Here is a 13,735-nt window from a genome sequence, read left to right as displayed (position 1 = left end):
ATATTTGATTAAACAATACATGGTGACCTAGCCCTGTTGAGGGGGATAGGAAAGTGTGAGCTGAGCTCCAGAAAGGGTGGGGAAAAGAAGCATCGTTCTAGGAAAGAAAAGTCCAGAAACAGCAGTAAGTGACATTAGACAGCTGGAACAAATGCTGGGACAGACACAGAGCACTCTCCCTGCTGCCACCCCCCCTGCACCCCAGTCCATGGGAGTGGTTTAGGGGACACCTGTTCTCCTGTCAACCACACAGGACGATCCACACCTTAAAACCAAAGTATGTCATGCTTCAGCTTTGAGCTATGAAAACAGTTTAGGACACAACTCCACAGACCACATGGCCAAGACAGGACAGGCCTTACAGCCTGGCTTCAGCTCCCAACACTCCCTTCCACTGAGGAGCACCCCAGGGTAAGCCATCCAGTGTGCAATGAGCAGAAAGATGGGGCACTGGCCACCCTCCTCATGGGCCTCTCCCAGAGCACAGGCTGCTGGGAACAACATGCTGCTTTGCCATGTGCATGAGCCAGGTTCAAGGCCAGCCTCCAATGCACTGAAGGAAGCTTTAGAGCTGTTCTCTCTCTCTTTCTCTTTCAAATTAAAAATTGATTAATTAGTTAAAAAGGGAAATAATCAACACTAAGGACAGATGTGGTAAAGTACCAGAGGAGACAAGATGAAAGTAGGCTGCCCTGCTCACCAGCTGGGGGGCACAGTCTCCCCACTCCCCAGCAAAGTCACAGCTGTCAGGCCAGTCACAATACCCCAATACCCAACTTAGTCTCCTGCCTCCTGCCCCATGTCTGCACCTTTCTGGGGAGCATGGCCACTCACCTCCACTCAGGTGGGGTCAGGAAGATGCCTCCTGGGGAGCTATGGCCGAGGAAGCAGCCATGTAATGATTTGTCCTAGTCTCCTGATGGGGGAGAACCCTAAAAATAAACTGCCAGCTCCATGCTGCAGGGTCTGTTTTGCCACCTTTGGGAAGACCACAGGCCACCTTCTCTGCCACCCAGCACCAGAACCACTGCCCCCGCCGAGACAACCTGCCTTCCTAAAGGGCAGTGGACTGGAGATGAACCTGTTCATGGAGGGAACAGCAGAGACACCAAACAGGGAGACAGGGGTCCCCTGCAGCCCCCTGCTCAGGGCAGCCACTCTTGGGCAGTTAGGAAGCATCTGTTCCCCAGCTTTTAAACCTTGGTGGGGGAGGAGGGGGCTATAGTCTGACCCTGGGGCAGGGCAGTGTGGCTGGACTACAGTCTGCCAACAGAGAAACAGACAACTTGCAGTGCAGAGACAGGGAACAATCCAGCAAGTTGGGGCGCCCCCCCCCCCGACACACACGGCCCACAGTTAGCCCCTATATGTCATGCTGAGGGTGGACACACCAGGGCTTGGGGCTACTCCCTGGGACCAATTGATCCCTAAGAGTCCATGCCTGTGGAGACAGTAGGTTGGCTCCCCAGCACCCCAGAACATGGAGGGAGGTCCAGGGCCAGCATATGGCTTCTTATGTAACCATCATGGGCTCCCAACTTTTGGAGGCTGGCAGGAAGGTTCCTACGGGTGCTGTTGCAGTGAGACCAGAGCATGGTAACCCAATGTGGAAGTGGCCAGGATGCCAAGCTGGGGAAAATCCCAGCTGGCAGGCAGCACTGGCAGGCTGGGTTGGCTCTGGGGGTGGGGGTTGCTGGGCAGCTAGACCCCCTCATTCAGGCTTTGCTGAGACCCCACAGGTGTGCACACGTGGAGGGTGGATGCCTGTACAACTCAGGCACATGATGTGGAGGGAAAATCCTGGCACCAGCATGGTGAAACTATGACACAGCTGATTCTGCTCCCTGGCACCCACACATGTAGGTGACACCCCTGCAGCCCCCAACACACACACACACACACAAACACACACACAAACACACACACACCTTTGCAGGACACGCTGGTCTCTAGCATTCCTGCACCAATAGACAGCCAAAGAGTGGACCTGGCTTCTGCTGCCATACAGGCCCACCTCAACTCCACAGGCCCCAGCCATGGGGGAGGGGGGCCTTGCTCTGCAGAGTCCTCCTCCCCCTCCCCAGTTTGTGCTCTGCCAGCCAGACCCAGCCTGGGGGTTGTTGCTGCTGTTTTTCTACAGAAACACCTTGCAAGATGGACGTCAGAAAAGCACCCCCATTCTCATGCCCTCCTCCATCGTAAATCCTCCTTTCCCCCCACATTCAGCTCTACCTCCAACCATCAGTGTGAGGAACCAGATGCGGGAGCTGTGCTCCTGTCCAGCTGGTGGGTACCCCTGCAGCCTTGAAAGGAGTGGGAGGTAGGGGCTGACAGGAAGCAGGTGCCCTCCCTCAAATGCCCCCCTTCACACTGTGTCCCCTGACCCCTACACCTGCTGGGTGTGCAGAGTGGAAAGCCAGGCCCAGCCCCAGCCCCTACCTGGGGAACAGAGCCCCGGGTGTCCCAGGACCACATACCGTCTTTCTGAGGGGAATACATGTCCCTCTAAGCACCCCCAGCGCAGGCTCACTGGGGTGTTTCTGGTGTGGGGGAGGTTTTGCTAAGACCTGGTGTCGGGAGCTGGAGGGAGGCCAGGCAGCTGCATCCCTGCTCGGTGTGGGGACTTGGCCCTGCTGTCACCACCGCCTGGCCTTCGGGCCTGTTCTCTACCTCCATCGCCCACCGCCCGGGCCCGCGCCCCTCAGTGCTCACCCGGCTCCTCCCGCCGCCGCCCTAGTGAGGGGCCGCCCCGCGCTCGGGCATCCTCCTGCGGCGACAGGCGCTCCCAGCGGCTGGGCTCCGGCTGGGCTCCGGCTGGGCTCCACGGGCCCACGATGGGCAGGGGACTCCCTGCAACCAGCGAATGGCTCTCTAGAGGGAGGCTGGCCAGCCGGTCCCCCGCCTCCCGAGCCCCTGCCTCCTCATGTCTCCAGGCCCGGGTGGTACCCGGCTCCCCCGGGAGCTGCAGCCGGCAGCCCAGCACCAGCTAAAACCCGGCCTGGATGTACAAGCTGACGTCACAGCATAACAAGCCCTGCCTGCTGCCAACAACCTCCCTCTTGCAGGCCGGCTGAAGAAGGGGGGCTGCAGTCACTCACCCCCTGGTTTAAGGCAAGAGACCCAGCCAGTCCTGTCTAGGGGCTCAGAGGATGACCAGGCATCTTAGTTGAAAAAGGAGAGCCTAGCCCATTCCCCTCCAGTCACCCCCAAGCAGGAGAAAAACAGCAGTGGCCTAACCCCTGGACTCAGCACAGCACTTGAACTGACCCTCCAAGGTTGGGCTGGGGTGGGAGTGGGGCTGGGATCGCCCTACCCTCTGATACCGGCCCAAATCCCCACTCAGCAGAGGGCACCAGGGACCCAGCTTCTACTGCCTGAGCTGGCTCAGGCTTCCACAGCAGTGTCCTTGCCTGTTGGTGGCCAAAGCTCTGGGCTCCTGCAATCAGGTCCCCAGAGGGTGTGGAGACACAGGGGGCTCTGAGGTCATATATCTGCTGCTTGGCAGCTGAGGAGGAGGCGCAGTGGATATGGCACTGTACTCTTAAGCATGAGGTCCTGAGTTTCTTAGCATCACAGGGGATATATATATATATATATATATATATATATATATATACACACACACACATATAATTTATTTTTAATCTACCACCTGGATGAGGAGGCAGACCTCCTGCCCACCAGACTTGGACTCCTAGGGACCTACCTGCCTTGCAATGCGTATGTCCCACGTTTAAACCTTGGCACATGTGAGCCCTATAGTGCTGGTGTAGTATTTGTTGTCTCTCCCTGTCTGTCTGACTGAAAAATGTCAGTCTTACATGCTGACATATCATGTGTGTGAGGTCCCAGTGAATGTGTCCCCCCCACAAATAAAAGAAAACAAACAAACCAAAAAAAAGTACCAAATAATCAAGCCTGTCCATGTGAGGCTTCAACAAATGAAAGTCCACTGGGAGTCTGGTGTGAGGTATGGGTGATGACTAGCTCACCTGCCACCCCCCAGACTCCCACTTTTCAGCCTCCCTCCCCACCTCATGCCCCCCGGTCTTCAGGGCTCAATTGGCAGACTGCTCCCTTGGATTGGAAGCCTATTTTAGGTGAAAATACCGTTTTGTTTTTTATTTCAGTACATTGCCAATAATGTGAGACAAAGCTGAATGAACCTGAGTTCTTTCTATTTTATTATTTTTTTATATATTTATTTTATTTATTCCCTTTTGTTGCCCTTGTGGTTTTATTGTTGTAGTTATTATTGTTGTCGTTGTTGGATAGGACAGAGAGAAATGGAGAGAGGAGGGGAAGGCAGAGAGGGGGAGAGAAAGATAGACACCTGCAGACCTGCTTCACCGCCTGTGAAGCGACTCCCCTGCAGGTGGGGAGCCGGGGTTCGAACCGGGATTCTTATGCCTGTCCTTGTGCTTTGCACCACCTGTGCTTAACCCGCTGCGCTACAGCCCGACTCCCTGAACCTGAGTTCTTAATAAAACAAAAGACCTACCTATAAATACTGGGTGACAACAGGTGGGACTCAATGTTCACAGTCCCAAGGAGTGACTATTATGCCACCCCCTCTTACAGAGGGAAACTGAGGCACAGGGAGCCTGCCCACCTGTCTAGAACTTGTTGCTAAGTCAGGAGTCAGAGTGCCCACATTACCTCTGCCATCTTCCAGGCACATTTGTCCCAAAGAGTGGAGGCATGAGCATAAGAAAGGCAGGCAAGGAGCAGGCAGTGGCTCACTCAGTAGAGCACACATGTTACCATACAAAAGGACATGGGTTTGATCTCTTAGGTGCATGCAGAGGGTGGAGCAGTGCTGCAGGTGTCTCTTTGCCATTTTTCTTTCTTCCTTTCTTCCTCTTTCATTCATTTCAATTGATAGGACACAGTGAAACCGTGAGGAATGGGGAAGACATAGAGGGAGAGAGACAGATACCTGCAGGAATTGGGGACTCAAACATGGTCCTTTGTTCACGGTAACATGTGTGCTCAACCAGATGCACCACTGCCTAGCCCCTCTACCTCTTTCTTCATCTCTATCCCTCTCTGCCTCTCACCTATCTAAAAGAGGAAAAAAGTCACTAGTAATGATGAGAATTGAACAGGTCCTGAGCCCTAGTGGTAGTTAGAGAAAGAGAGAGAGAGAGAGAGAGAGAGAGAGAGAGAAGAGAGTTCTGGGCCAATGTGAGCTACATCTTCTCCCAAAATCCCTCTACCCAGTTGCCCAAGTTCAGGTCACTGCTTCTCTGAACTTCTGGGCCAACCAGCCCAGGGGAGCCCAGAAGGCTCACTTGGACCTGGTGAGCCCAGCCAGGCCCAGGGGAACTGGGCCTCCTCTAGACACCCCACCAGATTGATTTTGTTCCATTTCTCCTGAGAACCTGCCTTGAACAACCCAGGCTGTGAAAATGCTATTTCCCAGATAGAAGTTATGATGGCTTATCATCCCCACTGGAAGTGGCTGGGAGTGGGGCACCACAGAAGAATCTCAAAGGCCTGGTAGCCCCTGAGCCCCCTGGGTGCCCTTGCCTAGCTGCATAATGTCCAGTCCTGTGATACCCACCAAGGGTCCCCAAAGATTACATGGGTTGAAGAGTAGTGTCTATGCTCCCTGAAGTTCCACCACGTGTCTTTAAGACCCACTGGCTACAGCCCAGGAGACTGTGTGGTAGACCTGCAGGCAGCAGGGCCTGTGCTGGGGTTGGAGGTGTTCTCTTTCTCTTTTATCAATAAATAAATCTTAAAACAAAGCAAAACAAAAGCAAGAGTGGGAGTGCGGGGGACATAGCATAATGATAATGTAAAGAAACTCTCATGCCAGAGGCTCCAAAGTCCATCATAAGACAGAGTTGAGCAGCGTTCTAGTCAAAAACAAACAAATATACAAATAAATAAATTAATTAATTAATAAATAAGACACAGTGAATCCCATCTACTCAAGGTCTGGCCTTGAGAGCTTTGACCAACACTCCCAATTTTACAGTCTTATTATTCCCTTTTATAGGGAAGGGTGGGGAGTCATGGTAATAAAGATGTCCCCATTGTGGGGTCATGGCCTGGGCATGACCTGTACTGCAGAGCAGAGCACAGGCAGGCTGGCTTCACCTGCCTGCCACTGCCCTCCCCCCTTGACCCCAGCAAGGAAGATGGAGGCAGGGCCTAGGAAAGAGAAGCCTGGTGGAAGTCTGACTTCACCAGGCCAGGCAGTGAGGGTCAGATGGGGTGACAGTCGAGGTGGTGATGGGGGGCCTCAGGACCCCAGGGTCCTCAGCACCCAGATGTTCCCTGTGGGGGGGGGCTCCATAGATGGGGTGTCTCAGCTAGGCTCATCACAAGAGAACCACTAGGCCCAGTCAGGGGATACTCCTGTCATCAACACTGACCACAAGCTCCCAGCTCAAACCTCTCACAGGAACCCTGTGTCAAGTGCCCCTGCCCTCCTGAGGATCCCACCCCCACCTCCCCACCCAGGGATCTTCCCCTTGGAACCCTGATTGTGGACCCAACTTGAAGGCAGCTTAATGGGGCAACAGGCCCCCCACAGGGCCCCCAAGAAAACATCACCTGGGACTGAGTACTTCATAGGAATAGGCCTCATAGCTGAGCATTGCGGTGTTCCTCCCCCCAACCCACGAGGACACTAGGTGGTAGAACCTGAGGGTGGTCAACCACAGGGCTGAGCTGTCTCAGAAGACATGGCCCGCATGTGCGGAGGGTCACCATGAGTGTCAGGGAGAAGACACAGTGCACAAAGAGTTGAACCAAAGCATGAGGTCCTGAGTATAACCCCCAGCAGTGCATGTACCAGAGTGAGGCTCTGATTCTCTTTCCCTTGTTCTATCTCATTAATAAAAATGTTTTTTAAAAAGCTCTATTTTGTCATATGCACAACCTAGGTTCAAACTCAAGCTCTCACCATATTGAAGGAAAACAAACAAACAGGAAAGAAAGAAGGGGAAAGAGAAGCTTAAATAAGATTTTTTTTAGGGGGTCAGGCAGTAGCGCAACTACCAGGGTTAAGCACACATGGCATGAAATGCAAGGACCAGCCTAAAGATCCTGGTTTGAGCCCTGGCTCCCCACCTGCAGGGGAGTTGCTTCACAAGCGGTGAAGCAGGTCCGCAGGTGTCTGTCTTTCTCTCCCCCTGTCTGTCTTCCCCTCCTCTCTCCATTTCTCTGTCCTATCCAACAATGACATCAACAACAATAACTACAACAATAAAACAAGGGCAACAAAAGGAAAAATAAATAACAAAAAAATTGAAAAGAAAAAAAATAAGATTTTTTAAAAATGATCACCATAAGACCAAGATCATGGGGTTAAGGGTATGGGGAGGGAAGCCCAAAGACTATAGGTCTTATCAGAGGTGGAGACTCTGGCTTGTGGGGAGGGAGGAGGCTAGTAGATGAGGGAGGACAGAGGAAAGCATCTAGAAACAGAGGGAGGCACCTACTGACAGAAGCTGAGGCTGGGGCAGGAGCCCTGACCCCAAAAAAGCCTCCATAGGAACCTGACACCCCAGTCCTCACTTATGCCTCTGGCCTCCAGGCTAAGAAAGGAGAGTTGTTCTAAGCCTGTCTGGAATCCCTCCAGATAATCAGCAGGTGTTTGGGCTGGACTACAACAGACCCCACTCCAGCCTGGACATGGCCTCCTACCCTTTCAAGCCTCTCCCAATGTGTCTGTCCTCACAAGGTCCTAGCAGCCCCCCAACCCCCACCCCAACCAGCCATCTCAAGCAAAGGGACCTGAGGCACAGTCCACACCACTGCAGCAGGCTACATGGAAGAGACACCATTCCACTGGAGGTAGCCCTGAATTCAGAAGTAGGCCTTCTGTTACCACCATTATGCTAACATTCCCCCCCCCCCCACTCATAGTAGTGCAGGGAACTGAACCTGGAACTTGGGAGCCTCAGGCAAGAGAGTCTGTTTGTATAACCATTATGTTATCTCCCCCACCCCACCATTATGTGCTGTCAGGGAACTGTGACCCAAGTGTGCATTGGAGGGTCACAGATGTGCAACCACCAGCAGGGAGACACTTGCAGGTGAGGGAAGTAGCTGGGACTGTCACAGCCGCCACAGCTGAGCCACTCAAGGCCCAGGTGGAAGGGCATGTCAGGTCAAACAAAGGTCAGTGTGCAAGAGATAAGACATTTCTACATTTTCAGTGAGGGAGGGTGAGCCAGAGGGCAAACATTAACAGACTTGAACCCTCTGCTCCTTCACTGCTGAGGTCAGGGAGTGTAGTCCAGGCTGAGTCCCAGAGCTCAGGAGAAGGCAGAGAGGCTGACTCCAACAAAAAGCCTCCCAATATACAGAGCTCTAGGACTGCTTCCTTGAGGACTCCATGACACATCTGAGGAAAAACCAACTCTGATCCTCTGCAAACTTGTCCAAGAAGTTAAAGAGGAGGAAATACTTCCTAGTCCATTCTACTTAGGTGAGAGCACAGCCCTGATACCAAAGCCAGATGAAGACATCTTGAGAAAGCTATAAACCAATGGCATGGAAGTAGCACAACTGGTAGAGCATTGGATTTGCATGCCTGAGTTTCCTAGTTCAGTCCCCACAGCTTGATGTGCCAGGGTGGTTCTTGAGCTTATCTCTCTCTCTCTTTCTTTAATTTTTTCTTAATTATTGATTTACAAAATTATGAGATAACAAGAGGGGCATATCTCTCTCTTATCTAATGTGATATATATATATATATTATTTATTTATTTATTTTAACCAGAGCACTGCTCAGCTCTGACTTATGGGAGTGAGTGGAACTGAACCTGGGACCTCGAAGCTTCAGGCATGAGAGTCATTTTGCATAACCATTATGGTATTTTCCCCTGCCCATTAATAAATTTTTAAGACAAAAGGATAAATCAATATGCCTAATAAACAATAAAAAAACAAAGGAAAAAAATCTTCAACAAAAATGCTAACAAGCCAAATCCAGCAGCATACTGAAGGATAATATACTATGACCAAGTGGAATTTATTCCTAGGATGAAAGAACAGTTTAACATATAAAATTTGGTCAACCTGGAGGTGATGCAGTGAATAAAGTATGAAATTCTCAAGCAAGAAGTACTGAATTGAACCTCCAGTATTATTTGTGCCAGAGTGATGCTCTGGTTCTCATAAATACATAAATAAATCCATATATGTTATATATATAATATTTTATTTATATTGGATAGTGACAGAAATTTAGATGGAAAGAGAAACAAAGATGGAGAGAAAAGAGTGCCCATAGCACTGCTTTATAGATAGCTAATGAAACTTCTTCCCTACAGGTGGGGACCAGGGGCTTGAATCCAGGTCCTTGAGCATTGTAACATGCACTCTACTGTATGCACTGCCACCCAGTTCCCTAAAATAAATAAATCCTTTAAAAAATAAAAGTTTTATCAATGCAATGTGATACACCACACTAACAGAATGGAGGTGGGTGGGGATAGGGGGTAGAGTACCTGGTTAAGTGCACATATCACCATGCATGAGGAAGAGGGTCCAAGTCCCTAGTCCCCACCTTCAGTGCAGAAGCTTCACAAGTAGTGGAGCAGTGCTACAAGTCTCTCTCTCATTTAAATTAATTAATTTAAATTAAATTTCCATCACCAAAGGTCTGTGTTCCATAGATAACCACTAAAGTTCTCCCACAGTCTTAGAAATAAGTTGACTGAGGGGAGTCAGGTGGTAGTGCAGCGGGTTAAGCGCACGTGGCACAAAGTGCAAGGACCAGTATAAGGATCCCGGTTTGAGCCCCCAGCTCCCCACCTGCAGGGGAGTCGCTTCACAAGCGGTGAAGCAGGTCTGCAGGTGTCTATCTTTCTCTCCCCCTCTCTGTCTTCCCCTCCCCTCTCCATTTTTCTCTGTCCTATCCAACAACGACGACATTAATAACTACAACAATAAAACAACAAGGGCAACAAAAGGGAATAAATAAATATTTTTAAAAATTAAGAAAAAAAAAGAAATAGGTTGACTATAAGGATCCTGGTTCAAGCCCCCGGCTCCCCACCTGTAGGGGAGTCGCTCCACAGGTGGTGAAGCAGGTCTGCAGGGGTCTTTCTCTCCCCCTCTCTGTCTTCCCCTCCTCTCTCCATTTCTCTCTGTCCTATCCAACAACGATGACATCAATAACAACAATAATAACTACAACAACAATAAAAAGACAACAAGGGCAACAAAAGGGAAAATAAATAAAATTTTAAAAATTAAAAATAAAGAATAGGTTGACTTTTTTCTTCACATTTGTATGCTTAGTTCTCTATATTCCATCACACTGAAAGCATAATTTTCCTCTGATGAATGTCTGCTTTCAGTGTCCACATATTTCATTTTCACATTCTGCATATGAGTAAAACCATCTGTAGCTGTCCTTCACCTCCTCACTTCTTTCAATAATCATAACCTCAATCCCATCCACTTTATCCCAAAATCTTTTTTTCTTAGTGCTGAGTAATGCTCTGTTGAGTATATGTTCCATAACTTTCTTATCCAATCATCTGTTTACGGGAATTTTGGTTGTTCCAAGTTTTTGCTATTGTGCATAAAGTCACTCATGAACATGGTGGTGCAAATAGCCCTTCGAATCAGTGTTATATCTCTTTGGTATATGCCTAGTAGTGGAATTGTTGGATCATTATGACATTTCCATTTGTATTTGCTTGTTCTCTATAGTGGTTGTACCAGTTTACACTCCCACCAGCAGTATAGTAGAGTTCCTCTCTCTCCACATCCTCTCCAACACTTGTCTTCTCTTGTTTTATCGAAGGAGGCAATTCTCACAGGTGTGAGTAGAATCTCTGTGTGATTTTAATTTTCATTTCTCTGATGATGAGTGAATTGGAGCATTTCAGAATGTTTGCCGGCCACGTGTACATCTTCTTTAGAGAACCATGTATTCATAACTTCTGCCCACTTTTTTATTGGGTTGTTCTTTTTCTGTTGAGTTGTATTAGTTCTTTTTTAAAAATAATTAAAAATTTATTTCACTTTTGTTGTCCTTGTTTTTTATTGTTGTTGTAGTTATTATTATTGTTATTGATGCTGTTGTTATTGGATAGGACAGAGAGAAATGGAAAGAGGAGGGGAAGACAGAGAGGGGAAGAGAAAGACAGACACCTAAAGACCTGCTTCACTGCTTGTGAAGCAACTCCCCTGCAGGTGGGGAGCTGGGGGCTCGAACTGGGATCCTCACGCTGGTCCTTGAGCTTCATGCCACATGTGCTTAACCTGATGCACTACCACCGACTCCCTAGTTCTTTATTTTTTTTTAAATTTTTCCCTTTCTGTTGCCCTTGTTGTTTATCATCGTTGTTATTGCTGTCATTGTTGGATAGGACAGAGAGAAATCGAGAGGAGGAGAAGACAGAAAGGGGGAGAGAAAGATAGACACTTGCAGAACTGCTTTCACTGCTTGTGAAGCTGTATTAGTTTTTTAAAAAATATTCATTTATTTATTCCCTTTTGTTGCCCTTGTTGTTTTATTGTTGTAGTTATTGGCTAGGACAGAGAGAAATGGAAAGAGGAGGGGAAGATAAGAGAGAGGGAGAGAAAAACACCTGCAGACCTGCTTCACTGCTGGGGGCTCGAACCGGGATCCTTACACTGGTCTTTGTGCTTAGTGCAATCTGTGCTTAACCCGCTGTGCTTCCACCCGACTCCCCCCCCCTTTTTTTTTATAGGTATATGTTTGTTTTTTAACCAGAGCACTGCTCAGCTCTGGCTTATGGTGGTGCAGGGGATTGAACCTGGGACTTTGGAGCCTCAGGCATGGGAGTCTATTGGCATAATCTATATGCTATCTACCCCTGCACACTGTATTAGTTCTTTATAGATGTTTGATATCAACCACTTGTCTGAAGTGTAGTGTGCACATATCTTCTCCCACTTGCTGGGTTTTCTGTTTATCCTTATGGAATTTTCATTTGATGTGTAAAAGCTTTTTAACTTGATATAGCCCCATTTATTCATTTTTGGGTTTGTTTCCCTTGCCCGTGGGGTGGAGTCTCCATATATGTCTTTAATGTTAAGGTCCTAGAATGTTTCACCAATGTATTCTTCTATGTATTTTATAGTTTCAGGTCTAATATCCAGATCTTTGATCCATTTTGAGTTAATTTTATTTTTAGCCTCCAGGGTTATTGCTGGGCTTCAGTGTCTGCACCATGAATCCACTGCTCCTGGAGGCCACCCTTTCCCCCACTTTGTTGCCCTTGTTGTTATAGCCTTGTTGTGGTTATCATTATTGTTGTTGATATCGTTCGTTGTTGGATAAGAGAGAAAGAAATGGAGAGAGGAAGGGAAGACAGAGAGGGGGAGAGAAAGACACCTACAGACCTGCTTTACCACCTGTGAAGCGACTCCCCTGCAGGTGGGGAGCTGGGGGCTTAAACTGGGGTCCTTATGCCGGTCCTTGTGCTTTGCGCCACATGTGCTTAACCCGCTGCACTACTGCCCAACTCCCCCCACTGTATTCTTTTAATATCTCTTTCTTGCCTGATTGCCATGGCAAGGACTTCTAGGACTGTGTTGAGTAGAAATGGTGAGTGGACATCCTTGCCTAGTTCCTGATTTTAGGGGGAAGGAAAGCTTTCAGTTTTCCCATGTTGAGCACAATGTTAGCCATGGGTTTGTCATATATAGCCTTTATTATGTTTTACCATGGCTTCCACTTTTTTTCTTAATGAGTGTATCTAATGGTTTATCTATATTATTTATCCTTTCAAAGAGCCAGCTCTTAGTTTCATCAATCTTGTTTTCTACTTCATTGATTTCAGCTCTGATTTTTAACTATTTCCTGTCTCCTGCTGAGCTTTGGATCTCTTTGTTGCTCTGTTTCTTACTGGTTCAGCTGGGTTGTTAGATGGTTTATTAGTGATTTCTCCTCTATATTAATGTGGGCTTCTATTACTATAAACTTCCCTCTCAAGACTGCTTTTTTCTGTGTCCCATAGGATCTGATAACTAGTTTCTTCAATTTTGTTGAAATCAATTCTTGATTTTTTAAAAAAATTTTATTTATTTATTCCTTTTTGTTGTCCTTGTTTTTTTTAATTGTTGTAGTAGTTGTTGTTATTGATGTTGTTGTGTTAGATAGGACAGAGAGAAATGGAGAGAGGAGGGGAAGACAGGGGGGGAGAGAAAGATAGACACCTGCAGATCTGCTTCACTGCTTGTGATGCGACACCCCTGCAGGTGGGGAGCCAGGGCTCGAACCAGGATCCTTAGGCCAGTCCTTGTGCTTTGCGCCACTTGTGCTGAACCTGCTGCGCTACCGCCCGACTCCCCCAAAATTTATTTATTTATTAATGAGAAAGATAGGAGGAGAGAAACATCACTCTGATATATGTGCTGATGGGGATCGAATTCAGTACTTCATGCTTGAGAGTCTAACACTATCCACTGTGCCACCTCCAAGACCACTCTTTTGATTGCTTCATGGGGCCATGTGTCATTCAGAAGCATGTTGTTTAGTCTCCAGACTTTGGAGGAGTTTCTTTTCTTTTTTCTGTGGTTGATTTCTGGCATCATGATCTGGGACGACGCATTTTTATGATTTTACTATTCACATTAGGCTGTCTTTGTGGCCCAGCATATGGTCAATCCTTGTGAATGATTCGTGTGTACTTGAGAAAAATATATATTCACTTCTTTGGGGATGGAAAGTTCTTTATCTGTTAGGCCCATTATATCTATGGTTTCATTTTAAAATTGCTAGTTCCCT

At 48.2% G+C, this 13,735-nt stretch overlaps 1 protein-coding gene across 1 annotated transcript in view; it reads right to left on the bottom strand.

Annotated features, from left to right (window-relative positions):
- Positions 1-13,735, bottom strand: part of LOC103119236 (protein kinase C zeta type) — an 89,494-nt gene that overhangs the window by 64,089 nt on the left and 11,670 nt on the right. Inside the window, exon 2 of the mRNA XM_060200791.1 lies at positions 2,713-2,986. Coding sequence (XP_060056774.1) covers positions 2,713-2,986 — 274 coding nt within the window. The remainder of the gene's footprint in view (positions 1-2,712; positions 2,987-13,735) is intronic.

Source organism: Erinaceus europaeus, chromosome 10 (genome assembly GCF_950295315.1).
Source record: "Erinaceus europaeus chromosome 10, mEriEur2.1, whole genome shotgun sequence".
NCBI classification, from domain to species: domain Eukaryota; kingdom Metazoa; phylum Chordata; class Mammalia; order Eulipotyphla; family Erinaceidae; genus Erinaceus; species Erinaceus europaeus.
Note: the sequence above shows the minus strand (reverse complement) of the source record. Positions and strands in the feature narration are given on the sequence as shown.